The sequence below is a fragment of the Oratosquilla oratoria genome, chromosome 12 (genome assembly GCF_046742065.1).
Source record: "Oratosquilla oratoria isolate Oo_2021 chromosome 12, ASM4674206v1, whole genome shotgun sequence".
NCBI classification, from domain to species: Eukaryota; Metazoa; Arthropoda; class Malacostraca; order Stomatopoda; family Squillidae; genus Oratosquilla; species Oratosquilla oratoria.
In genome coordinates, this window is record NC_134788.1 from 30,913,564 (window position 1) to 30,941,451 (window position 27,888).

The 27,888-nt window shown below is 38.3% G+C and overlaps 1 protein-coding gene across 1 annotated transcript; it reads right to left on the reverse strand.

Annotated features, from left to right (window-relative positions):
* Window positions 1-1,551: 1,551 nt before the first annotated feature.
* Window positions 1,552-27,045, reverse strand: LOC143031218 (neurotrypsin-like). Its single transcript, XM_076194790.1, has 13 exons — window positions 26,755-27,045; window positions 24,116-24,251; window positions 22,652-22,749; window positions 22,272-22,408; window positions 20,608-20,761; window positions 20,157-20,357; window positions 18,729-18,842; window positions 15,725-15,930; window positions 9,805-9,979; window positions 8,801-8,947; window positions 8,535-8,644; window positions 7,256-7,388; window positions 1,552-3,152 (listed from the first exon to the last, which is right to left on the reverse strand). Exons 1-13 carry the CDS (start codon window positions 26,875-26,877, stop codon window positions 2,853-2,855), a joined length of 2,034 nt encoding a protein of 677 aa, XP_076050905.1. The 5' UTR covers window positions 26,878-27,045; the 3' UTR covers window positions 1,552-2,852.
* Between the last annotated feature and the right edge of the window lie 843 nt (window positions 27,046-27,888).

Consider the following 27,888-nt stretch of genomic DNA (forward strand, 5'->3'; position numbering starts at 1 on the left):
TTCATACAACTTTTTCCATCTTGCAAGCAACTTACTATCCAATTTCCAATCCCAATCCACCATTTTTTGGCACATCTCTCTAATGAGAATTTTTCCTTGTAACAACACAGGAGAAAAAAGACCTAATGGATCAAATATAGAAGCCAAAGAGGACAAAATTTGCCTTTTGGTCGAGGCATCTGTGTCAAGGGAAACATCCTTAATTCTCAAGGTATCATAATTCTTGTTGTAAAACTATCCAACACAGTGGGTTCTTGTTGAATCTTGTTATGAACATATCCCAACACCTTTACCTCTTCCTTCTTGCAAATGACTTCTTGTTCAAGAGCTTTAAGAACAGAAGTCTTATTGCAAGTCCACTTCCTGAGAGGTAAACCTCCATTAAGCATGATCTCATTAATCCTCTCGACCATAGCAGGGAGGGAATGAAATTCATCCACCAGATTGTCTACATAGAATTCATCTTTGATTAAAGAGGCAGTTAGTTTGTCAGGTTGCATAGAATGTTGATGTTGGATAATGAAGTTCAATATGAAGGGAGGGCAGATGAAACCAAAGATGATAGTATTATGTCTGTAAAAGAAACAGAACCTATTACTATCACTCTTATCCTTCAAACGGATCTGCAAGGTTTTCATAACATCAGCCAAAATGACATAATTGTTGGTTCTGAAGTACAACAAAAAAGAGAGGAAGTTATTTTCATTTATGGAAGGAGTTTTTCCTATTTTGAGTGAACAGTTGAAAACAGGTCTTATTTTAGAGGTGGCAAGATCATTATTCTTGAGCACATGTCTTTGTGGTCTAAAGATTTGGCCAGAGACTCTTTTAGTAACTGGTTCAATAATACCCAAGGCCTCTTGCTGGTCAAACACAGCTTCATACTCCTCTCTAAGATCCTTTTGCTCAAGTTTGTCATAGACCCTTTGTGCCACTGCCAATACTATCTTAAGATTTAAGGGAACAAGGTCCACCAAATCCCCTTTCCACGGGATCTTTACATAATAGTGTCCATCTTTGAAGGAAATGGACTGTTTAAATTGATCAATTTCTAAAGCATCAATATCAGGGGTTTGTTCTCCTTTAATGTCGATGGATTCTAAAGAATAAAAATTATCAAGACCATATTCTACAAGAGTTAGCAAAGACTTCCTGCAAAGGATCAAATTGTAAACTTACAGGTTCTAGGCAGAAATTGATTAGTAACTTATCCTTGCCTAACCTTTTGGGAGGACAGTATTTAACAATCCCTTTAGACTGAATAAAGGAAGTTTCTTTCTCAGGTTTCTTTAGAGAAATTCCATTGGCCTTAAAGGAAGAATTATAAAAAAAAAAAAACAAGAAAATCCCCATGATATTCCTCCAAACAATTTAAAGAATCTACTACAAGGTCTGAATCTGGATTTATCCTCAAAGGTTTCTCCTTAGGTCTGAAGCTATCAAAATTTTGCACTTCATTAGAGGGCAATTCAGGAACCCTTTTGATAATTCTCTTTAAGTAGAAAGGTTTCTCACTAGGAGGGATATATTGAGCCCCAGTCCTGTATGGAATGAAACCATCAGCAAGTTTAATAACCATGCAAGACGGGCTACCATATAAAAGGTCTCTCGCTATAGAAATGTTTTTAAAATTTTGAAGAATGTCATTTCCAATGATGCCTAAAACTTTCAATTGATCTCCCTTCACCTTGGGAAAACTAGGGGAAACATGAAATTCATGATGGTTCATACTTTGGAGTATAGAGGATAATGAAGGAATTTGTATGGACAAGTTGAATCTTTCAATTGCAAAAAAGCAGACTAAACAGATTCATCCTGGAAAGGAATTTTAAGTTTGCAGTATAATTAAAACCTCTTTTATTCATTAGAGGTAAACCAAATGAAGAAACCAACTTTTCCATAGGAGGACTTAAACAAGGTCCAACTCAGTCCTCCACTAATTCCTTGTTAATGATAGAAAACTGGGCTCCAGTGTCTAATAAAAAGAGACATTGGGTAGTTCTCTTGCCTCTGCTTACAGGAAGGGAAACCAAAGGAACAATTGAATCATATAAATTATGGAAATTAAACATTTTTCCTTCTGAAATAGGTAACTTATTAGCCATATGACACATGGCTCCATGGTGCTCAGGTTTGTTACACACAAAACATTTATAAGGCAGACCGGCCTTTAACCCGGGGCATTCCAAAGAACCTTTGTTTTTTGGCCACCTCCCTTATAGGGGGGGAAAGCCTTTGGAATGTGTGTGTATTCTCATGCACTATGTGGATAACCACAGAAAATGCAATCAAGCCTTTTCATGGTAAATTTCTATGTAAAATATAAATTCACAAAATGAGAGTGAGATCAAGCCTGCATATGTAAATTATTTCTCTACATGAAAAAATGTGAAAAAAGAAGTAATGCACACAAATCTACTATATGTTATCACCAGCTGTCAAAATGAGGGTGGGGCATGATCTAGCTGATAAACATGACTGGTGGGAATGGTATGTGATGTAGTAGAGCCTCAAGGACACTACAGAATCTCCAGGGGAAGGCAACACAGAATACAGGATCACTTGACTACAACTGCAAACTAGATATATACTGGCACCTCAGAACAGTGATGCCAGCATCCTTGAATGCTAAGGGTTAATGAAACACAAAGACAACAGATCTAGGACAAGAAAGAGTGAGGTAGAGGTAGAGAAGTGGAAAGGGCCTAGACCACCCAGCACCCTATCCCATGTGGGATATTTAGGCTATCTGTGATTCCATTTGAAGAGAGGAATAGTTCAACTCCGCCTTTATGGTCAAATTTAGTTCCAAGGAATCTGGTCAGTTTTCGTTTTTAGGATGACAGACTACGTTACAGCGTCTCTAACTCTTCTTGAATCCAGCGGAGGAACTTTGTAACTTTAGCAAAAAGGGGAGGGTAGCCATATAAGCCACATCCAACAACTGTGGAGGCAATGCCGTGAATGTGCCATCGTCCATCTTTGCCCAGGCAGGTCATGGGACTTCCAGAGTCACCGTTACATATTGATTCTCCTCCCAAAAGGTCCCCTGCACACACAGTATTACTTCTCACTGCTATGGCATCTCGCTGATTTGGCCCGATGCATTGTTCCTTCTGGAAGATCTGAAGCCTGGCCACATTAGGCACGTTCTGAGGGATAAGAGAAGTAGGGTTATAGTCTTATTTTTACTTTTTTTATTTATTCATTTTATATATGATATATATACATATATATACATATATATATATACATATACATATATATATATATATATATATATATATATATATAAAGATATATATATATATATATATATATATATATATATATATATATATATATATTGAAAGTAATAAAAAGATGTTTTGGAAAGAAACTAAGAGAGGAAGAGGAGGCGAATCAAGTAGAGAAGAAAAGGTAGAAGGTGCAGATGGAGAGATGATAATGGAAGAGAAGGCAGTGAGAGGAAGGTGGGCAGAGTATTCTAGGGAGTTGCTAAATCGGAAAGAGGATAGGGAGGGAAAGGTAGTTGCAGTGGGAAGCGATAAGAAAATGAGAGTGATGAGTTAGGAAAATGGAGGAGAAATAGGGAAGGATGAAGTGAAAGCAGCTGTTAAGATGATGCGACCAGGTAAGGCACTTGGATTGGATAGATGCCATGCAGAATGTCTGAAGAAAGGAGGTACAGTCATGGTGGACTGGCTGGTGAGGTTATTTAATGTTTGTTTAAGAGAGGGTAGAGTGCCGGAGGACTGGAGGAGTGCCTGTATAGTTCCCCTTTACAAAGGAAAGGGGGACAAGTGTGAGTGTAGTAGTTTCAGAGGGATCAGCTTGTTGAGTGTAGTTGGGAAGGCTTATGGGAGGGTCTTGATTGAACGGATTAGGAGAGGAACAGAGGGAGTAATTGGTGAGGAACAGTGTGGGTTTAGGACAGGTAGGGGTTGTGTAGATCAGATTTTTGTGGTAAGACAGATATGTGAGAAAGCTATAGGAAAAAGTAAGGATGTTTTTTGGGGTTTCATGGATCTGAAAAAGGCTTACAACAGGGTAGACAGGAAGGCACTGTTGGAGGTACTGCAGATATATGGGATAGGAGGGAAGCTGTTAAGAGAAGTCAAGAGTTTTTATAAGAGTAGTTGAGCTTCGGTTAGGATTAGAAATGGAGAGAGTGAATGGTTTGAGGTAAAGGTGGGACTGCGTCAGGGATGTGTTATGTCACTCTGGCTGTTCAATCTATACATAGATGGGGTGGTGCGAGAGGTGAATGCAAGGGTGGTGGGTCAGGGGTTGGAGATGGTTAAAGAAAATGGAGAAAAGTGGGAAATAAGCCAGTTGTTGTTTGCTGCTGACACTGTGCTTGTAGCAGGATCAGAGGAGGGATTGAGGTAGTTAGTGAAAGAGTTTGAGGTTGTGTGAAAGAAGGAAGCTGAAGATAAATGTGGGCAAAAGTAAGGTGATGAGATGTACAAGGGGAGAGAGTGACAGTAAGCTGGAAATAAGCATTAAGTGTGAAAGACTGGAGGAAGTAGATAGTTTTAGATACTTGGGTGCAAATGTGGCAGGAAAGGGAGTGGGGGTGGAGGTAGAATGTAGATTGAGAAAAGTGAGTAAATGCCTTGGTGGATTAAAAAGTGTAATGAGAAATAGACATCTGGGAAGGGATGCTAAGAGGAGGTTATATGAAGGAGTGACTGTGCCAACAGCACTGTATGGGGCACAAACATGGAGCATAAGAGAGGAAGAGAGGAGTTTGAATGTGTTTGGGATGAAATGTCTGAGAAGTACGATAGAGGTTACTTGGCTAGATAGAGTGAGAAATGAGGAGGTGAGGAGGAGAATAGGGATGGAAAGGGAGCTGGTAGATAGGGTTGATGAAAGAGTATTAAGATGGTTTGGACAAATGGAAAGAATGAGTGAAGAAAGATTAGTAAAAGAAATATGGAAGGCAGAGGTGGAAGGAGTGAATATGAGGGGGTGTCCTAGGATGAGATGGATGGATGGATGGGGTGAAGGGGCATTACAAAAGATAGGCAAGTCTGTTGAGGAAGGATGGGAGAGGACAGAAGAGAGGGGTGAATGGAAAAGGGTTATGTATGGATGATGCTATGATGCATGAGGGGGCGTAGGTGAGGGATGGGGGTGAGGAAGTACCAATGTATGAGAAAAAATTTGATGCAGCCCAAAGGGATTTCTCCCCATCTTCTTTTCTGCATGGAGGGATGGAGAGGGGGGGTCGCCGAATTTATGAAGTGGCCTTGCTGTGGATGTGCTGTGTCTTGCAACACTGCTTCTGACCCAGGGCAGTGGACAGGATGCAGGAATGACCCGCCATCCAGGAGGTGCGAAGATAAGAGGGAGGGAGGAGGGTGGAGGGGAGTGAAATATATGGGGAATGTAATGGGTGGGAGTGGTTTCTATGCCTTTTTCTTTTTGGCTACCCCCCGTGTAAGGGGAAAAAGCCTTTGGTATATGTTTTTTCTTCTTCTTTTTTTTTTCTAAGGGATGACCTTGGCCCAAAACAAGGTCTCTCAGTTAAAATCTCCTCTTAGGCCCAAAGCCATTCTTAATTTGAATAAGATATTTTGGGATTAATCAGAACAAAAACATCAACCATAGTTAAGTGCTTAACTCTGCCAGTGGATCAGGGTTTGGGAAGTAACTTGTGTTGAGACTGAATAGCATAGGTGAGAGTAGGCTACTGCTCTTGCCCCAAATTTTCAAATTTGTAGTTGTTTTGAGTTGCTCTGCATTGCCTCCCTGCTAAGAAGTTAATTACTAATTGTCATTCTTGTGGATAAGTTTCAATCATCTATTTTGATAGTGTGTGTCTGATAACTTTGTCATCTGTTTTGCTCATGTCAGTAGGTACCATACCCATTCTTTTTGGTACCTTGCAACACTTGTTTAGAGATGTTTGTGAACAGTGTGCTGGTGGAATGCCCCTCTATGAATCCATGTTGGTAAGAGGAGGTGGGTCATTTTGTAATTCTCTCTACTACTGTACTAATTTTTCCATCAGCTTAGACATGATGGATGGATAGTAAGATACATGCATTTGTGTTTAGTTACCTAGTTACTTAATAGTCGAATTATAAAGCACCAGCATACATGTGATGTGACCATGTTTATGTTTGTGTCAACTGCATTTTTGTCCATGGGAAGTAAAGTGTTTTGATACTCATCTGCACTTTTGCATTCAACTTTCAGTGTTTGTTTGTACATTTGCTCTGCATTTATGTTCAGTAACATCTTTGACTTGCTCTACATTCTTGATCATCCATGATCACAAATATGAGTTCGTGTGCTCGATCATAGCATCCTGAGACTGAAGGGAGGTAAACACCAAGTCTGCAGTTCAAAGCCTCGGGTAATGTTTTCATTAAGTTTGGTTCAGTTTTCAATACTCTATTTCATCCTTCTGTTTTCTCCTAAACATTTTAACAGAGGCAAATTTAATCAGCTGGGAGCCTCCCATTCTTGAAAAAAAACTAAAATGATCTCTGGTGATCTGTTGATGAATGACGCAGAATGGTAAACTACTGAATGATGACAACACTAGTGCTACTTATAAGTACTGCATAAACTCTGTACAGGGATTTCTAAATTTACAAGTGGTTAGAATGTGCGATTTTGGAATAACACGAGGTAAAAAACCTGGTCGTTTTTTCATATTATATGGATTATATAGAATGACACGACATAAAAAATCAAGCAATAGTAAAACCTAACTGTTTACGTTATGCAAATTTTACATTATGTGATCCCTTCCAGGAACATATCCCTTGCATAAATTGAGAAATCCCTCTACAGTATATGGTGGCTTACTGTATACTACTGAATACATTGTATTCACATATGATGTTTGTGGTTTAAAGGCATTTTGGGGGGGGGAGGTTAGAAAAAAAATTGCTATACAGTAAGTCCTCGTTATACAGTACGTATGCATTCCTGGAAACCTTACTGCAAATTGAAATTACCGTATACCGAACCCCCCATTATAACCTGTAATTATAGGATATGGTAGACGTGACTTCTCCCTGCTCTTTCCTATTCAAAACACGAGCAGATACTATATCTGTGAATTTTTCTTACCGTAAATAGAATCGCGGGTAGTAATTACCAAATGCCATAACTGTGAATTTACCGGATAAAGAATTACCGTGCGAGGAGGACTCACTGTATTGTAATTCTGGCTCAATTGCACAGGCATCCCCCCTGTTAGTACAATATATTGAGGATCAACAGTACTTACACTTAGTTCTGTTTTAACTGATGAAGATGCCTTCGGTTCTGTGTGACCCCAGCCAGTGACTGTACAGTTCTTGAGGGAAATATAGTCTGTGTCTTCTGGAGGCAAACATACAGGCTGCACCAGTGGACCAAACCTGTAAATAAACATTGATCTTAAAGTGTGTGGTGGCTGAGTCATACTATGCACACCCAACACCCACTGAAAGCCCATTCATCTTCCTTTCCATCTCAGCACCTCCCCCTGTCCCCTGCCACACTGCTCAGGTCAAAAGCAAAGCAGCACAACACAGTGCTTCAACATCAAGACCTGGCAGCTGAACCCGGTGCACCCTCATTGCTTCAGCACATGGCAATATCCCCTTCTGTATCAACTCTATAAATTCAAGATGGTCAGACAAAATCCCTTCTCCATTCACCCCTATCTTTGGCATTCTCTCTTCCTTGCTCAGTGGAACCCCTTGCCTCCAATTCCTCCTACATCCCATCCATCCACCTCATTCTTGGTCCTCCTATCAAGATCATTCCATCCACTACTGCCTTCCATACAAGCACAATTGCTTCTTCATACAACCCTCTCTTTCAATTCATCCTCAGCTATGTATTTTTCATAAAAAAAAATTGTTTCCCTCCAGACATTTGCTTGCCTCCTTGATTCTATAATAGTTCACCTATACCTTCACTCCTTCCTTTTTTCTACCAAATGTGACCCCAGATGTTTTCAAGTGCAGTATTTAATTGTTTCCCTGGCTGATGTCATTACCACATGGTTCTCATTCTTCCCAATTTACTTCCCTGTGTTGCGAAGGTATAAGCAAAGTTTGATACAGCTCCAGCCCTATACACATCATCAGGTTAATACAATCTCTGCATTCCAAGGCATTCAGTGTGTGGCATATAGCATGCTAAATCAACCTTAATATTCATACATACTTCTTATTTCCCATCTATGTAGCAACATAGGGAAAAAGTGCTGCCATATGTCATAGAATTGATCTAGATTGTTGTTATAATCCTAAAAAGTGATATTCGTTGTACTATTCAGTGTCCTTTAATAAATACAGAATATGAAAAAAATTTGTAGCACATGTGTGAGAAATAAGAAAGAGGCATGTACTAAGGTTGATTTGGCAGAATGACTAGTAGTGAATTATGACATATACCACACCCTGAATGGATTCCTTGGAACTCCCAGACTATGGGTAGAGTACATAATCATTTCTGTTTTCTAAATCCCTAATCGTGGCACTAAGTAGTTCTTGTCTCAACATTTGATGGCTTACCTGATGCCCTGCCCCCCAACAGGAGCCACCTTCAAGATAATTATGTCATTATTGCTTTTGAATGGGATGTCAAATGTGGGTGAAACACGAACTTTTTCTATACTGAATGTCTGCAAACAGATTGATGAATTAGAGGCCATGTTGACAGAAAAATGATAAAAACAAACAAAATCATACAAATATAGCAAGCGAAACTTCTTAAGGGCACAATAACATCAGATCCTCCATCCTCAGGAATGACTTACTGTTACATCTTTACTTCTCACCTGTTCCCCAGGATCCTGCTTGTCTATGTGGAAGTCACCCACTTTAACGACATAGTTGAAGAACCCATGTCTCCTGAAGCAGTGAGCAGCACTCAAAAGATACCACTCAGAGATTATTGCAGCACCACATTTATAGGTGAATTTTTCCTGCCAAAGGAAATAGATAATTGAGCTTTAAACAAGTGAGAAGAGCCAGTAAGATCCAAAATTGTAATACTGTACATATATTTAGGTTTTGAAGACTCTAACACACAAGCAAAAAGATAAAATAAATAGATAAATAAAATGAATAAATAAATAGATAAATAAAAAAAGAAACTCCAATAATCAATCAGTCTGTTGCCAAATGTATTGCTTGTTGACGATATTGCATTGCTGTTTAGGAGATATCTTAGATTGCTCCAACTACTTCATGGTAAAGCATAGGTTTAATTTTGATCTCTTGATGGAGGTTTTTTTGGTACCCCACATTTTTTTTTTCTCCAACTATCATATTATATCTGGGAAACTGTATCATATTACATTTGCCTTTCATGGTGGAAAGGACAATTGGTAGCAACTGAAGTTGGAGATTTATGCCTCTATCTTTACTCATCCTCTACATGAGTACAACCTTGTACACTGGACTAGTCTTGAGATCTTAAATAAATCTGCTGACTGATGCTGTGAGGTTCATATAAAAGTGACTATAAAACTAAAAGTCAGTTAAATAGTTGTCATAAATTGCATCAATGTGGTGGAGGGCAGTGTAATTTAATTTCTAATCTGCTGAGGTAATAAGGGGTTAGATGTGTCTTTGTTTGTTTTCAATGTGGGGATGTGCTTTAACTTAGCCACCCCTATTAGGGTAGGGAGCTTCAGTACATACAGTGAGTTAAAAGGATATCTGAATATAATTGGTTCGGGTGTGGAATGAAAATGCAGTAGAAGTAAAGGTGGTGGTGGTGGTGGCAATCCTCAGGAGTGTAAAGTCAAATGTGCAGGTGCTTTCATTCTTTACTCACACCAGATTTGAAATAAAGCGCTGCCAACCAAGGAAAATTTAGTCTCTTCTGAGGTCGTCCTCTCACCACCTTGGCAAGACTTGTGACAAAGACAGCAGAGGTATCAGCAGTGCGCCCACATACAGAAGAGGAGGGCATCAGCCTGGCTGCTAGGTCCCTGTCCACGGTGCTCTTCCTGGAGGAGAAGTGGAGATGACATCAGTAGATTGACAAAGGACCAGGAGGTAGCCTACCTTTTGCTTACTCACCCTTGTGAGTACACAAACTTAATTAGTGGATAGGAGGAGGTAAAGGGAACACGGGGGGCTGAGGAAAATACTTTAATTCCTGGCTAGTTTCACCTGAGTGGCTTCATTCCTCCGAAGAAGCCACTTGGGCAAAACTAGTCAGGAATTAAATTATTTCCCTCAGCCCATGTTCCCTTTTCCACCTATCCACATTCATCACAATGTTCACGCAAACTTGATTAGGATAAATTTTCCTCCAAAATTACATCTGCTGTACCCTACTTTCTTGATTAACTACTACTACGAGTGGAATAAGGCGATCTTCAAGGCGATCAGCTGCAAGACGATCAACAAGGTCTGATGAGGGATGACGAGGCTGATGTATGTAAGCAAGACTACGTGGAGGCAGTCAAGTCAAATCAGCTTACTGAAGGTATGAATAATAGTCTTACTACACAAGGTTCATACCTCAAATATAAATATTCAAAATTCACCTTAGGAGTTAATAGATTTCTTAATTTAATAGATACATTAATTGTGAGCAAAAATATAATAGATGAAAAAAGGAAAATAGAAATTCTAAAAGAAAATATAGATCCTGAGAAAGGTAGAGCTAGATTTATCATAAATTTCCAGCAAATGGAAGATATCAATCAATATGAAGATTATAAGAAGGCATTCATTAAACATTTTACATCAAAGTGGGATCAGGATCCTATCAGGTCTTTGGTTAGAATTATCAAAGAAGTTAGAACAAGTGAATCAGACACAGAATACTTAGCTAGATTAGATAGATGGTCAAAAGACATGAATTCTATCTTGAAATATTCAGATTGGATAGAAAGATCTAGTGACAAAATGAAAGTTTGTCAGGTAATGAAATTGATCACAGTTAGATTGTTGACTAAAAATAGTGATGAATTAATGATGGAAAAGCTGTATTAAGATCTCAAGTCAAATATGAATTTAGGGGAGGTAGATTATCTAATGCAAGGGTACAAAGAGACTAGAATAATAAATCCATATGTGATGACAGTGGGACAACAGAGGGACTCTAGAGGAGAGTTTAAGTTAACCGAATCAGGACATAGACGGAAAGTTAGAAGTCCATCCACGGATATTAGAATTATATGTTTTAATTCTAATACATGGGGACACAAAGCACAAGACTGTTATTATGGAATTATTTGTAGAAGTTGCAAATATGAGGGTCATGATGAGTATCTGTGTAGCACCTTTCTGTATGTATCACCTAAGAATAGGCCATAAAACCCATGAATGTAGAATTTTCTTGTGCACCAGGAAACAAGGGGAAAAACCCCAAACACAGAATAAACCAATATTCTAGAACTCCCTACATATATACAAATAGACAGTATTGTGTAAAGGATAAGAGTGATAGAAGGGTGAAAGAAAACTCCAACATCAAAGGTAGTCATAAACTGACAATTACAATTGGAAGGATTTCTGTAGGACCTCTCATTGCTGGTAGAGTGTTCAATAAACCTATTCAAATATTTATTGATACAGGATCTGTAGTCAATGTTATAACTAGTTTAGTTTTAAGCCAGTTGAAACAGGAGTGAAAATCTTGGAACCAATCCATTACTCATTGCAAGGAGTAACTGGAATCAGTTAAAAACATTAGGTAAGGTTGAACTAGAATGAACATTTGCACATTCCAGTGATAGTTGTAGAAGAGCATGTTTTTCCAGGAGATTTATTGATAAGATTTGCAACTATGAGAAAAGAGAACATGGTGATATGTCCTGCTGACTTAGGGATCTTAGTAAAATCACAGTTAATCACATTTTTAAATCAATCAAACTTAAGACCAGTGACAGGAATCAATAAATCCCTAGACATAGATAGGAAAGATAACATTTTCACTTTAGATCATGAGGCCGAGTGGTCCAAACCAACAGAAAGTAAAGCCACATATAGTGAACCCAACTCAGATGTTCAAGAAATCCCAAAAATTACTAATTCATGAACTACAAATGAAACCTTGCATATTGTGGATGGTGGTGTAATAAAGTTGAAATCCTCCAAAACTACCAAAGGGAATTTCATTTGATTAATGGACTTTTGTATAGAAAAACAGTTGTAAGTGGGAAAGATATTTCTAGAGGTCCAGTAAATCAGTTGGTAATACCACAAACTCATGTAAAAGAGATATTGAAGTTACTTCATGATAGTGTTTGTAGCTCACATCCGGGAAAGGAGAAAACTTATAGACAAGCACAACTTAAATACTTTTGGCCAGGTATGAGGAAAGATATATATAATTATATAGAAAATTGTTTGAAATGTGTTAAGGTGAAAGGAAATACATCAAAACCTGCTCCTATACTTACCTATCCCATTCCACAGAAACCTTGGGAAAGAGTTCACATAGATACATTGGAGTTACCTATGTCTGAGAATGGATATGAATATGTATTTGTTGCCATTGATTATTTTTCAAGATTTTGTATTTTACAACCCATTCTAAATAAGAAAGCTGAAATTGCTGCTTCAGTAATCTATGATCAGATAATCTGTAATTTCACTACACCTAAGATCTTAGTTTCAGATAAAGGAACTGAATTTAATGACAAAATCTTGGAAAAATTATGTAGTTTATTTAAGATAAAGAAAGTAAATATTTTAGTGAATCATCCACAAAGTAATGGAGTTGTAAAGGTTAAATAAGAAAATTATTACATGTCTTAGAAGTAGGATAAGTCCTCATAGTACAACTTGGGATACTTAGATTCCTTGTGTTAAATATACTCTGAACAACCAAATTAATATAGCAACAGGTGAAACACCTCATTTTATTATTTTTGGGGAAGACAAAACTCTTCCATATGAAATCTTGACTGCAGAGCAGAAACCTGTGTATAATATAGATGATTACATCTCAGATAGAATAAATACTTTTCAAAGTATTCACCAAAGAGTTAGGGAAGATATGCAGGAGTATTCACAAGAGATGAAAAAGCAACAACACAAAATAGCACATAAACTAGAATTATAAATAGGAGATTTAGTCATGGTCAAACTACATTCACCCAATAATAAACTTTCACCAAGGTACTCAGGACCATATAGGGTAGTTGCTGTTGTTGTTGTTGTTCCCTAGACTGTCTGTCCGAGCAGTCCCGTCTCCCCAAGGAATGCCACAGCCGAAACTGGGTTTTCCCACAAATCCTTTATAGAGTGTATGTTGTGTTGTTTGTGTGCATGATTGTGTATAATGCAGTCTTCCATTATGTGTTGTGTGGTATGGGGTGAAGTGTTACATCCTGGGCAGCTGTTCACAATGCGGTCATCCAGCCTCTTCTGGTAGCTTAGAAGTGCTGGGTGGTGGCCGCACTGCAGTCTGGCCAAGTGGACTCTGTCCTTTTGTGGGAGAGAGGATTCAGAAGGGTGGATATCAGGGGATCTGGCATGCAGCAATGTGTTGTCTTTCAATGTGTTAATGGAGCGGTGAGTGATATGATTATGAATATGTTTCCGGAGGCTGGTATTTGGTGGTTTTGGAGGAAGAGAAGAGAGTATCTGTGTGTGATACAGGTCTTTGGGTGTTGTTTTAATGTTTCTTGGTGTGTGTGGGTGTTCTGCTATGTAGTGTAGCGGGTGTGATGTGTTTGTGGTGGCTGCGGCAAGTGTTTGTGTGTCTCTCATGTCGAGGTGGTCCTTGACTTTGAGGACTTTTGTTTCATGGTGTAAATGGTCTGTAGGTGTTGTATTTGTGCAACCTGTAATTGTTTTTTAGGGCTTTGTTTTGTATGATTTGAAGTGTGTTGTGGTGTGTCTCACTGAAATTAGGAGCCCATGCAGAACTCGCATAATTCATCACTGAGCATATGCATTGTTTGTATATTGTTGTATTAGTTTCTTTCTTTTGTCAAAATGTTGTTCCAGTGATTGACTTAAGTGCATTAAGTCTAGGTGTGCATTTGTTTTTTATGTTTGTGATGTGTTGTTTGAAAGACATGGATGTATCGTATGTTACAATAAGAATTTTTGGTGTGTTTGTGTGTGGTATTAGAGTGTTGTTGATGTAGAGATGAGGTATGTATTTGTATTCTTTTGTCCAGTTGGTGAGAAGTGTTGCTGTAGATTTGGTTGGAGCTATTTTGAGTCTGTTTGTGATGAACCATGTGTTGAGTGTATCAAGGTATGGCTGGATTATTTCTGCATCTTTGTCTGTGTTACAATGTGTGGATGTGATTGTTATGTCGTCTGCATAGGAAGAGATTTGTATTTCAGAGGTGTCTGGTGTGGGTATGTCATGCATGTATAGATTAAAGAGCGTGGGGGATAGAACAGAGCCCTGTGGTACTCCATTCTTAATGATTCTGATGTGCGATGATTGGCCATTATATGACACATAAGGATTCCTACCTGCTATAGGGTAGTTGATTCTGCAGGTGGAAATGAATTTAAACTATTCCATTTAGAAAATAGGGAAGAATTAATAGGCCATTTAGATGATAAGAGGGCAAAGTTGCAAATTTATGAGGATGACTGTTGTGATAACCTATGTATCAATTTTGATGAACTAGAAGAGTATGGGGAATATTTTGATGAAATTTTAAATGAATTTAATATTAATCTTGATGCATTTTACAGATAGTATTAATTTGACCAATTTGTATGTACTTGGGAGACCTAACCTACTGGAACTTGGTGTAAAGCCAGGATATGAAGACCTTGGACCTGCTGTGGTCAGACTTGGATTCTTGCCAATACTTAAGGACAATTCATATAAGTATATACAACAGTATTGTTTTGTGAAGCATTACGACTGTCTTTGAAAAAAAAAATGTGTTAACAAAAATAATTGAAATGCAAGAAGAGACACTTTACAATACTTTTCTAACTCATATTGCATAATGCTAACATCTTTGAAAAGATGATGAAACCGTTCTCCATCGAAATCTAATGTTCTTCATCAAGGAGTGAGTTTTACAAATTTGTTTTACATTTCATTTTATCTGTGTTATTTTGGGATATGCTTTATTATTTTGACATGTATAATATTCACCATTATTCTGCTTGAATTATCATTGTGCATTTTGGAGGGTTGCTTCTTTATTTGATATGTATATGTTTGATATGTTTCACTGATACCATTTTACTGGTTTATGCAAGGGTAGATTAGCTTCTTATATATGATGATTTCCAAGTATATACTAGCGAGCCCTATATCTAACATGTTCTCTTCTCTGATGCTCCATGATTTCTTTAAAGTTTACTGTATCTTTCCATTGGCCACGTAAACACTCTTCTTAAAAATCTAACGGTTCCTTGATCTTGTCCTCATCTATTTGTATTCAGAAAATTAATCCACTCATTTGTCAGTGTCATGTTTTCCTTTTAAATTTAATCAATTTCTACTTTCTGGGCCTTTTTTTTCAACTTATTGTTCTAGGTCACAAAACTTTGACATATGGAAATAGAGCAAATGCCTCAACGGTTTCACTATACTGTAATTGGAAATACAGTAGCCTCCTTTTTTGAGTCCTTGTAATGTTGGAAATACACAAGACTCCTTTGTTGAATCCTAGCAACTTTGGAAATACACTAGCCTCCTTTGTTGGATCCTTGTAACTTTGGAAACTATCCTTTTGTTTTTGGCCTCAGCCTCATCCTGGTTATTTTTCTAATAGTGTTTCAAAAGCTGATAGTAAAAGACTAACCTGGTATGGCTGCAGCTAACAGCAGCATCAAGGTCGTGGCCACATTTCGGGAGGAGGAACGGTGGTGTGATGCAGGCTTCCAGCTGTGATTCTGTCCCGTTGCAGTCAAGCGTGTCAAGCCAGATGGGACCTCCACCCACTCCAAATCTGGATGAATCTTTGATGACATTGGCATCACCATTGAAGCCAAGCATTCGGCATACCACCTGCACCCCACAGAATAAAAGAAAAAACAGATTCAGTATATGCACATCCTTGGCAATTGTCATTTCAAATTAGGTGTTCTTTTCATTATCTGTATTTCATGAATTTGATTCATTGCCAAATAGACTTATCATTATTATTATTATATTATCATATATATTTGTGTCTGTGACCATATATGTATATATATATATATATATATATATATATATATATATATATATATATATATATATATATATATATATATATATATATATGAGTAAATGTTGCTACTTGTGACAAAGGTTAAAGTGACAGGGATTTTAACCCTGCCGTGAACTAACTGGACCAAGGGCATTATGGTTCATTAAATCCATGCTACAGAGCCCTCTGTAAGGGGCACCATCCTAGCCTCTTGATAGGTGGAGTTTGCAACATTAAACTGAATCATCATATATAGATATAAATATAAATAGATTTATATGATATATATATATATATATATATATATGATATACCCATCCCCTCAATTTGATGGATAAAATTAGGTATATCATTCTAAAATTTCTGATTGTCTGAAACACAAAATTGTGGTGTCTATCAGTGTTTGTCTGGTTTCTTTGGTTTTATTGGAGATGGGCACACTGTGTTATAGCTCCATCTTTATGTTTTAAACAAGACTTGAGGTGACAGTTATTATTAGAATGGGAGATTCTGGTAAAGATAATACAAAAAGAAGTGATTACATGAATACATTGCAGGAAATAAATATGAAGATAATTTACATTGAGTTGTCACAGAGTAAGAACAAGGGCCATGAACATAGGCTGCAGAAGAAGATAATTAAGAATTAAAACTGCTTCTGACCCAGGGCATTGGGCAAGATGCAAGAATGACCCATCATCCAGGAGGAGCCAATATACCGGTAAGAGGGAGGGAGGGAGGTGGATGGGAGTGGTGGAGTATGTAGGGATGGAATGGGTGGGAGTGGACTTCATGCCTTTGTTTTTTGGTTACCTATCTTGTATGGGGAGAAAAAGTCTATGGTATATGTATGTAAAATGTGTATGTATTTTTATACATGTAATTACCTAATTGTAGTATACAGGAAATGAAATACACTCATTGAGTCGCATATATTCTCTAATAATTATTATTATCTTATTCTATTTCTCTTGCATCATACCCATCCTCAAATTCATGTTCAGTTTCAACTTAATATTTCTCCTTGATTTCCAATTAAGGATATAGATTTACCTAGTTGTAATATACGGGAGGGGAGCTATGCTCGTGGTGACCCGTCTTTGTATCACTCCGCATCAAGTTTTATCTTAAAATCTTGTATGGTGTTTGCACATACTGTTTTGTTGTCTAATTTGTTCCATGTATTTATCGCTCTGTGTGGGAAACGGTTCCTTTTCAAGTTTTTTCTATAACTATCCTTTTTTATTTTTTTTTCCGTGTCCTCTTGTTCTACCGTTTTCCCACACTAATAGGTCGTTCCTGTCTAAAACTTCCATTCCTTTCATTATTCTGTAGATAGTTAGCAAATCTCCTCTTTCTCTTCTTTGTTCCAGAGTTGGTAGGTTCAATTTGGATAGTCTTTGCTCATATGTTAGTTCAGTGAGTGTCGGTGCTAGTTTGGTTGTCGCTCTTTGTAATCTTTCTAGTTTCTTAATATTCTTTAGGTACTGGGTGTCCAAAGTGATGCTGTGTACTCAAGTTTTGGTCTTATTAGTGCAGTTGGTATTTTCCTTATCATTTCTTCATCCATATAAGCAAATGCCACTTCCATTGCTCTCAATAAGTTGTAGGTTTCTCCGAACATCTTATTTATATGCTTATCTGGTTTCATGTCCTTTCCAATCATCACTCCAAGATCTTTTTCATATTTTTTTTTCCCCCCAATTCTGTAATCTTTCGATATTCTGTTTCTACTCTTTCCAAATTCCATTATGCTGCATTTCTTAATATTGAATTTTACTTCCCACTTTTGAGTCCAATTCCATATCGTGTCTAGATCTTGTTGCAATGAGTTGCAAGCCTCAGTTTTTACCTTCTTAAGTAATTTTGCATCATCTGCAAAAAAAATTATATAGCACTCCATGCCTTCATTCATGTCATTAATGTATACAGCGAACATGATCAGGGCCAGTACTGATCCTTGCGGGACACCGCTTTTTACTTCTTCCCAGTTGGAGAATTTTTCTCTAATTACAACTCTCATTTTCCTCCCAATCAGGAAGTCTTTCATCCATTCCAATAATTTTCCTCTGATGCCACCTTTTGACTCTATCTTATTTATTAGTTTCCTATGAGGTACCTTATCGAATGCCTTTTGTATGAACGTATTTGCATGTGCATGTTTTCACTAAATTCCATACCCTCAAGAATGACAAAATGTGAAGCCCAGGTATCTTGTTTCAATATAAACTAGGAAAGAGCTAACTGTGGTAAATATTCAGAATTACATCACACTAGAACAGAGAAGGGAAAGAGGCGATTTGTTGACCATTTTCAGAATTATGAAAGGGATGGAAGTTCTCAATAGAGATGACCTATTGAATGGGACAAAAGAGAAACAAGAGGACACAAAAAGAAACTAAAGAAAGACAGTTGCAGAAGAGACCTGAAAAAGAAAAATAGCTTCCCACATAGAGTGATCGATGTCTGGAACAAACTGAACTGAAAAACAGTAAATACCAAAACTATACACGATTTCAAGAGCAAATTGGACTTGGAGAGATACAAAAACGGGTCACTATGAGCATACCTCTCGTCCCATAAAATACAACTAGGTATATACATAGTGACTTACCTTTGCATCATAATGGTCAAAGTCTCGGTTGCATACTGTTCCCCACTCCCCTGCCAGAAAGACCTCAAGACGTCCCTCATGCGGGCCTGAACCACCCACTAGCCGCACATCCATCTGTAAATTAGACAGTATTACAACTTCCATGTTAGGGCAATTAAGGGGAATCAAACTTACAAGCAGTCATGTAGTCCTTACTGCAAAGTTTAATCCCATGACATCCTTTTGGACTGAGCAAGACATGGCAGAACATTTGTTACCTGAATACTGACAAGCCTGGGTCAAGGGATCAATAAAAATACAATCCATGTACAGGCTCATTATACAATTGGATTCTGTTCCATGAAAACTGACTTTAAGGCAACCAGTTGTAAAATAATCAACATATGGGAAAAATAACCTTATGGTATGTTCCCAGATACTCAAAAAATATATATATTTTTAAATGCTCGTTACTTTTACCCTCATGTATGTTTAGTTCTCTCCTCCTCCATATCCAACTGTCCCAGTCTATTCTCCAACTCAACTGGCTCACTTCCCACTTCCATCCACTTTAATCAATTTCTAACCCCTTGTAGCACCTTTATGTTTACCTCCCTCATCAATCACCTATATCAGAGCTGGACATGTTCCTCAGTGTGTTCTACTTTACTTTGGCCATGGTTAATGCTCCCAAACTATCAAAGCAATATAGATGCTAGTATAGTATGTGGCCTACCTTTTGGATGCGGCCTACAAAATTTTTCTTTGGTATAGTATATGGCCTACCGGACTTTCATTTTGGTATGTCTCTTAAGCTTTAATAGTTTGGGAGTGCTATCTGCACCCAAGCTAATGCAGAACGAGCCCAACTCTGATCTATATACACATTGAGCAACCATGGTGGCATTGCACAACCCTGATGAATTCCCACTTTCACCTCAGGCCACTTGCTCTTTCTATTGCTGACCTTTAAAGAAATTCTACTAATGTAAAAACTTTTGACTGCTTTCATAAGACATCAACCTATCCCATACACACACAACACATTCCATACTGCCTCTGCCAACCCTGTCATATGCCTTTTCCAAATTCATAAAAGCACAAAAGACGTCTTTCTTTTTTTTGCCAAAAAGTCTCGCATATCTGTCTTACAACAAAATTTGATCTAAACAACCCTCCTTTCTTAAACCAACACTGCTCTTTCCCAATTAACAGCAAGAGTCTTAGATCCACAAACTCCGACAAAGTATGTAACCCCTGAAAAGTTCAAAGTAAACAATAGCCATAAAGTCTTTGTAGCTTAATCTGTATAAAGTCTTATGTCTTTATGAAAAAAAAAGAGAGCTCAAAGTTTCTGGGAATGATAAGTTGCCATGTTTAGCAAAGAGCTACATTAGTGATGAATAAAGTCTTACAAACACCATGATTAGTTGGTGTTTATTCACTGACCTTATTTGAACAGAGAAGTCCTACATCTTCTTTATGAGTACATGTGATTTCTCGGTCCCAATTTATGTCAGGACATTCACTAAGCCATCTTTCTTTCCCAGTGCAGGAAGTCACAATGTTCCTTACGAACCCTGTTCCCTCTCCAAGGAATGCTTCATTGTAAAGGATAGCAGTTTCATATCCAAGACTTCGGCAGACCACCTGAAGAAGATGAAAAACACCCTTACATTACCTTCAGTAAATATATTTTAAATAGTTGTAGGAAAATGCTATTTCAACCCCTTTGATACAAAGGTATACTTTACAGATTTATTCTCATTAACACAGATTTGGTTCATACCCAAGAACCCATCATCAAGTCACTGCAGTCATTCCAAACAAACATTCATTACACATTGCATGGTGTCATCTGGTCTCTGCATAGAGAGTGTATTTCATGATTAAGGCTCACCTGTGCTTCAGCTTGATTGAAATCATCGTCACACATGGTGCTCCATCGGCCTTGATGCTTTATACGCAGAGGTCCAATGACTCCACTCCCGTTGTTCATGGCTGAGCCCACCTGGACAACCCCAAAGTCACCACACATACGGGGATCCTCATCACTTTTTATGGAAAAAGAAGTGGAAAAGTTGTCAGACAACCCACTAATCTCCAAACCTGCCAAATCATACTTCCCAATTTACAGCGGGGGGAACAAGTTCTTTCTTCAACAGTGTTCACATGTGTTATTATTCAAACAGACCAGGGGTTCTAAACCTCATATGTACCCTGTTCTTATGTATTGCTGTTCTTTAGCCTCTTAGAAATCCCATCACTAGTGAACAGAATGCTAGTGTATCCACTATCACTAGTTTTTTATTTGTAGCCCCATTTGTGAACCACTATGGCCCACAAGGAGTCATTAAACCATAGGTTGAGAACCACTTCAATGGAATTACAACTTGTAAAAATACAAGTACATGCCAATCTTGGTCTTGAAATTAAAGAAGCTGCTTATTTCATTGACAAGTCTTTCATTTCCTTCACTGTCAGATAAGACTACAAAAATAAAGTTTCATAGCTGCATATGGCCCTTTATCTTTTTCTATTTTTCTTATATTCCTATGGTCTCATTTTCTCTAATGATAACCCAGTTTTTCAACCAGGTGTCATGTGAAACATGAGTTCTTTCAACACCAAGGGAAGATTAACCATCAGGAGCCTTACACCCCCATTTATTTTATTTTTTTTTTTTTTTCCTAGAATGTATCATAATTGTATGGGGCAGAAACATGGAACATAAGAGATGAAGAGTTTAAATGTGTTTGAGATGAAATGCCTGAGAATTACGATAGGGGTTACTAGGCTGGACAGAGTGAAAAACAAGGAGGTGAGGAGGAGAGCTGGGAGATAGGGTTCATGAATGAGTATTGGGATGGTTTGGACACATGGAAAGAATGAGTGAAGAAAGATTAGTAAAAGAGGTGTGGGGCTAGTGTCCGGAGGGTGTTGGGTGTTTATTGTCATTAGCAATTCTTATATTTCTGCTGAGAAATTCTAGTTTCTATGTCTTTACCAGTTTATTCTAAAAGAGACAACATAGTCTATAAAGAACCTCATATGCATCACCTCTGTACAGATTGTAACTACTTCTATATAGGGCAAAATGATTAGGACAATTCCTCACCACAGTAAATCAATTGATTAAATGTTGCCTCAAATGTCACTGAATGGTAACACACAGTCCCATAGCATTTGTCAGCACTCCTAAGGCCCTGGTATGGATCTGCCTGGGAAGAAACTTTGGACTGATTGTGTTGTATTAGTGTTGTCACTAGCTGAAAGTAGTAGGTGGAGGGAAGCAGTTGTCAATTCTCCATGTATGAAGAAATGTAAGAAATACAGATGAAGTTTATAGAGATTTTGGATCCGGTCTGGAGACAGAGTGTCAGCCACTGAGGACTGCACCTCTTTTTGGAGGAAGTAGTCTGTTTTTCAGGACCACAACATGCATTACATACAGCATTGGTCCTTCTCTCAGGTGGCATATAAGTATGTGTGTGTGTGTGTATACAGAGAGAAGGGGAGGGAGAGATCATATTGTTATCACAAAGAGAATTAGTAGATTTTTACCTCTTGTCAAAGCAATGTTCGATGCCATCACAGATCTGATTCCTGTCAATGCAGGTGTGCAGGTTGTAGGATCCGCACTGGAACTGCCCAACACCGCAGTTGGCCCAAATCCCTGCTCGGCACACAACACCTGCAACCTGCCGGACAGAGAATGAAGTCCCCGTTAAGCTCGCATACCACTAGGGATTATTCTGTACTGCATTGTATTCATTACTTGAGGTTTGGTTGATCCTACAAGGGAAACATTCCCACCCAATCTTCTGCGACTCTGAATCCATGATAATTACAAGGATCACCATCATAAAGACTCAGGTTGCTATTTAGAATGAAATCTTGGTTCAGAAAGTAACCAAACATTCTGTGCGGGTCGTCATACTCACCTCCTTAGCAACACAGGCTTCGTTTCCTTGTGAATGCTGATGACACTCTCGCAGTGACGACTCCTGACCAGAGCACTTGACCACATCATACCAAGGAACTGTGGAACAACACAACTATACTAAACTACATACATATACCAAAGGCTCCCCCCCCCCTTACAAGGGAGGCAGGCAAAAAACAAAGGCATAAAAACCACTCCCACCCATTCCATCCCCAACATACTCCACTCCCCTCTATCCTCTTCCCTCCCTCATATCTTGGCTTCTCCTGGATGACGGGTCATCCCTGCATGTAAAAGGCCAGTAGATAGAGGTAGACATTTAGGTAGATAGAGGGGTAGGTGGAGAGGAATGTCAATTTTATATTAGGTTGTTATGATACAATGGCCGACTGCAAGTTGCAAAATTGCAGAGTTGCATATTCCAGTTTACCGTCTGATATTTGTAAATATAGATTAGAATATCGAGAGGTGCTGATGTGACTGAATGTAAACACAGAGCCCGTTCTGCTTACGACGAATTGCTTGCGTAAACAAGAATTCTAGTGACAGTCTTCCTGATTGGAGAAAAGAGTGGAGGAGGAGAAAAATTATTGGTGCATGTAGGTAAAGTCACGCCCTAAAAGGGTGGCACTTATTTGTAGCGTTCAAAGTTATTAGGTGAATTAAATAGTGACGTTAGAGCAGAGCTAGCTTGATGTGGTGTAAGAGGATCCCTGGGGGAGTCCCTTGGTGTAACTGGAAGAACCAAGTGTATTATCTACAAGAAAATAAGACGAGAAAACTATACCTCCATTTTAATTCAACCCATCAAGAAACTTACGTACACATACATATACCAAAGGCTTCTTCCCCCTTACACGGGGGGTAGTCAAAAAGAAAAAGGCATAGAAATCACTCCCACCCATTTCATTTCCCATATATTCCACTCCCCTCCACCCTCCTCCCTCCCTCCTATCTTGGCACCTCCTGGATGACGGGTCATCCCTGCATCCTGTCCACCGCCCTGGGTCAGAAGCAGTGTTGCTGCAAGACACAGCACATCCACAGTAAGGCCGCTTCATTAAATCGGCGACCCCCTATCCTGAACCAATAGTACAATAAGGTCCCTGTATTGCCTATGCGTACATGCAGGGCCCTCGCATTGGGGGGTGGGGGGCATATGCCCTGGGGGGGCACATTTAGGGGGGCGGCAATTCTAGTCTGGAGATGCCACACACAAGACTGAATATTTGAACGTAATGTACAAATTTTGCATTAGAATCAACAGACTATGAAAACAATTCCCCTTATCCTTTCTGCAATAGGAACATTAAATATAAAATTTAAAATCCGTTTAGTTAATTTGCAAACCCAAAACAAGCTGAAAAAAGTGGTGATATTAAAGTCGCCAGAATTGACTATCCAGATTTGACTACTGTGATGCTGAGAGCAACGGAGCTTTGACTTAGATTTGGCTACGTACGTGTAGGGGTTCCATAGACGTTGTTGCCCATATACCGGGCAGCTCCGGTGTACCCCAGTTGTCTGCAGACGACGTCGGCGACCGCGAAATCGAACGAGTCGTCGCAGAGTACTCGCCAGCCATCGTCCGTTAGCACCTTAAAATAATAATAATAATGATAATAATAATAGTAATAATATTAATGATAATAATGATGATAATGATAATAATGATAATAATAATGATAATAATAATAGTAATAATAATAATAATAATAATAATAATAATAATAAAAAGAGAATCGAAGAGATTATTCGTCTTTTACACCTAAATATCAATATAGCTCTTATAGAAGGTTCTTAAATTTGGATTTTTATTATAATAAATCCGTAATCTAAACTTTCATGAGATTTTTTTTTCTCCATTTTGAATTATTGTGTGTTTGTGTGATTCACCCGTGTCGGACCACATGCTAGACTCGTGATCGACAGCTTTTACCCTCCCGGATGAGAGCTCAGAGTTAAGCCCAATTTATGGTTAATGTTGCGATTTTACACACCCTCAATCACACAACTCCTTGCCCACCAGAGTTGGAGTACCGGCTTGCAGTGCACCGATGCTGACATTATCTCGGCCCTGGGGGGAATCGAACTCGGACCGCTGGATTAGCGGTTGCGAACGCTACCACTGCGCCGTCAAGCCACCTGTGTTGAAGTGATGTAGTTGTGAATAGCCATCATTGAAATTAATCATTTACTCATTTTCAACACCCCTGACAGGAGGTGCAACCCTGAGAGGCTGACACTCGGTGTCCGGAATGAGCCTAAGGTCTCTCTCCAACTCTGTTTATCACACAACCGGCGACTGATCTCAGAGTTCGATTCTCGCCCGGGGAGGAAATAATTCAGCATCGCTGCACTGCGAGCCGGCACTCCAACTCTGGTGGGGAAGGGGTTGTGTGTGTGTGAGGTCACAGCATTACTCATAGATCGGGCATATATGAGCTCTCGTTCGGGAGGGTATAGCTGTCGATCACGAGTCTGTCACAGAAAATGGCCCATATTCTTTATATTAATTTATTTATTTATTTATTTATTTATTCATTTTTTTTTTTTTTTTTTTTTTATGTATTCTAGGCTTCCCGAAGAAAATGTCAACGTTGTGTGAGACTTTTGTAAAGATCTATCTTCTCTTTTAATTTGTCGTTCAGTTTCTCAGGCTATGACGCAGAGGAAATTTGACGTTTGGTTATTTGAAAAACAGAACATTGTAACCGAAGTCGTTTCTATTCGAACGAACTCAACTGTCTAGCCTAAATGGCGATGATTTTGACACTAGACGCTATCTTTACTCTACTGAAATGGCAGACGTGAGGCCTAAATTTGAACATGTTTAACCTTATCGCAACGTCAAGCAGACAATGCAAATCCATTATTTTAGTCGCTAGTGAATTAAAACGCTTGTCCAAAGCAAAGCCATGTAAACGACAATTAACCATTTACACAGAGCGAAAGACACGTAACTAAATATTAAAAAAATATATATGATAGAATGAATTAAACAGTATAATTCTCCGTATACGAACATTGATTTGTGAAGATAATTTGCACGGAGGAATATAGCATTGCTAACATAGGTGAAATTGTTATTTTTTGTTTACATTGTCAGAATGAAAATGCAAGTTTGCAGTTCGGTGCAAACTAACGGGTCTCGAGAATATTCTTTGCTGCAAACATATGTCCTTAATCTTGCACCTTAATTCTACTGTGTTATCGTTTCCGTTTTTATTACGTTCAATTCCCCCAAATATTACGTTCAACACCAACAAGTCATAATGGGATTGATAGTTACTTCAACTGGAAGTACGTTTGTATGTTTATATCCATAACTAGGTCGGATGGATAAACAGAAAAAACAAAACAATAATAGATAATATAAAACAAGTAAATGAAATAAAGCAAATGGCAGGCATTACAGCATTTTGCCTACTACATTGCACTGCCTCTGAAGGAAGTCGATTCCATTCATTTACTACACGGTTGGCAAAGTTGTCTCTGCCCACTTCCAAATCAAATCTACTTCCTGACAGTGTGAGACCATTATTTCCTGTCTGGTTCTCATTTTGTGTGAAAACTGCGTCACTTGGTTAGATAACAATTGGAGATTATGAGACAGGCCCCTAAAGTAATTCTCCCCTCCTCTATACTACAATTAGGTTATACACCCACAAGATAATATATATATATATATATATATATATATATATATATATATTCATATATATACATATGTATATATATATATATATATATATATATATATATATATACATACATATATATATGTACACATATATATATATATATGTATATATATATGTATATATATATATATATATATATATTATATTAAATATGTGCGTGGGTGCGCGCACTCTTCTATAACAGAATACGGAAAACCCAAAAGTTCCGTCACGATTTTATTTATTTATTTTTTCTTTGTGGGGAGGCATCCCCTCTTCCCAACATATGTGTTGATATTTTTAGCCAGAGTTCCTTTTGTTAAATAAAATCGCCTGACGGCAGTGATCTTATTAAACAGAAAGAAATTGTTTTACCTCATATCTGCAGTCTAAGATTAACTGACAATTTAAAACTTACTTGAACGGTTCCTTCGTGGACTCCGGCTCCTCCCACTAGCCTGACGTCATGAAGCGTGGGCGTGGCCAAAGCCAGACCAAGAAGAAATGTGCAGCAGAGAAGGATACTTTTCCACGTCTTCATCTCGCCAAAGATACAAACGTAATGACGACTGGAACCACTGGATGTAACAAGAATGCCATGAAGAAGAGAAAGCCAGGAAAGTCATGGTCAGAGGATACGGGGAAATCACAGAAGGAAAAGAATGCACCAATCACATGCCGCGAAATGGGACGCACCTGTGACGTAAGCACCGTGGCCTTGCCATCTTTTCCTTTTTCCTTCTTTTTATCATTATTCTTAGACTCGCCTTGGATCACGTGTTGGACTTGTGATCGACAGTTATTACGCTTTACCCTCCCAGATGAGAGCTCGTATGTGGCCTGATCTATGGACAACTGTGACCTCACACACGCATAAAAACATCTCGGCAAATAATGAGCTCTGAGCTCACTGCCGTAGGGTGGTGTCTGGCTGTCTCGATAGAGGCTGCAGCAGATCTAAGGTGAATACAGATGACTTGTGGCACAAATAATCTCAAGGTAAGCGTGAAAGTAGATAATTCTGTATGTTATCCAACCATTCAAGGACATCAAAGATTTGGTTAAACTCAAAGTTGGTTGTTATATGAGATATGAAAAAAAAAAAAAAATGTATGAACTTCCAGTTTGAATAATTTTCTCCAAAATGTATTTTCTCCATAATTGTACAATATGTTCTCATTTTATGCATGCTTGACATACATTTTTGGAACAAGGTCTTCTGATGGTTTAAAGTAAACACACACACACACACACACACACACACACACACACACACACACACACACACACACACACACACACACACACACACACACACACTAAAAAATGACAATGGAAAAACAAGAGGTTATGAAAAGAAACTCAAAAAGAACAACTATAGAAGAAATAGGAAAAAGAATAGCTTCCCACACAGAATGCTGGATATATGGAATAACTTAAGATGAAAAAACAGTGTGTGCAAATACTATTCACGATTTTAAGAATGAATTTGATGCTGAAAGATAGGAAGACGGGCCCCCACGAACATAGCTCCCTTCCCGTACAATACAAC

What these genes read in the sequence shown, in the direction of transcription:
- LOC143031218 (XM_076194790.1), bottom strand. Translation starts at nt 26,877, where the DNA reads ATGAAGACGTGGAAAAGTATCCTTCTCTGCTGCACATTTCTTCTTGGT. An exon ending in TTGACCATTATGATGCAAAG is followed by an intron (nt 15,931 to 18,728) that starts GTAAGTCACTAT and finishes TGTGGGGTGCAG; the next exon opens with GTGGTATGCCGAATGCTTGG. An exon ending in GTTAGCTGCAGCCATACCAG is followed by an intron (nt 9,980 to 15,724) that starts GTTAGTCTTTTA and finishes CTTCTCCTCCAG; the next exon opens with GAAGAGCACCGTGGACAGGG.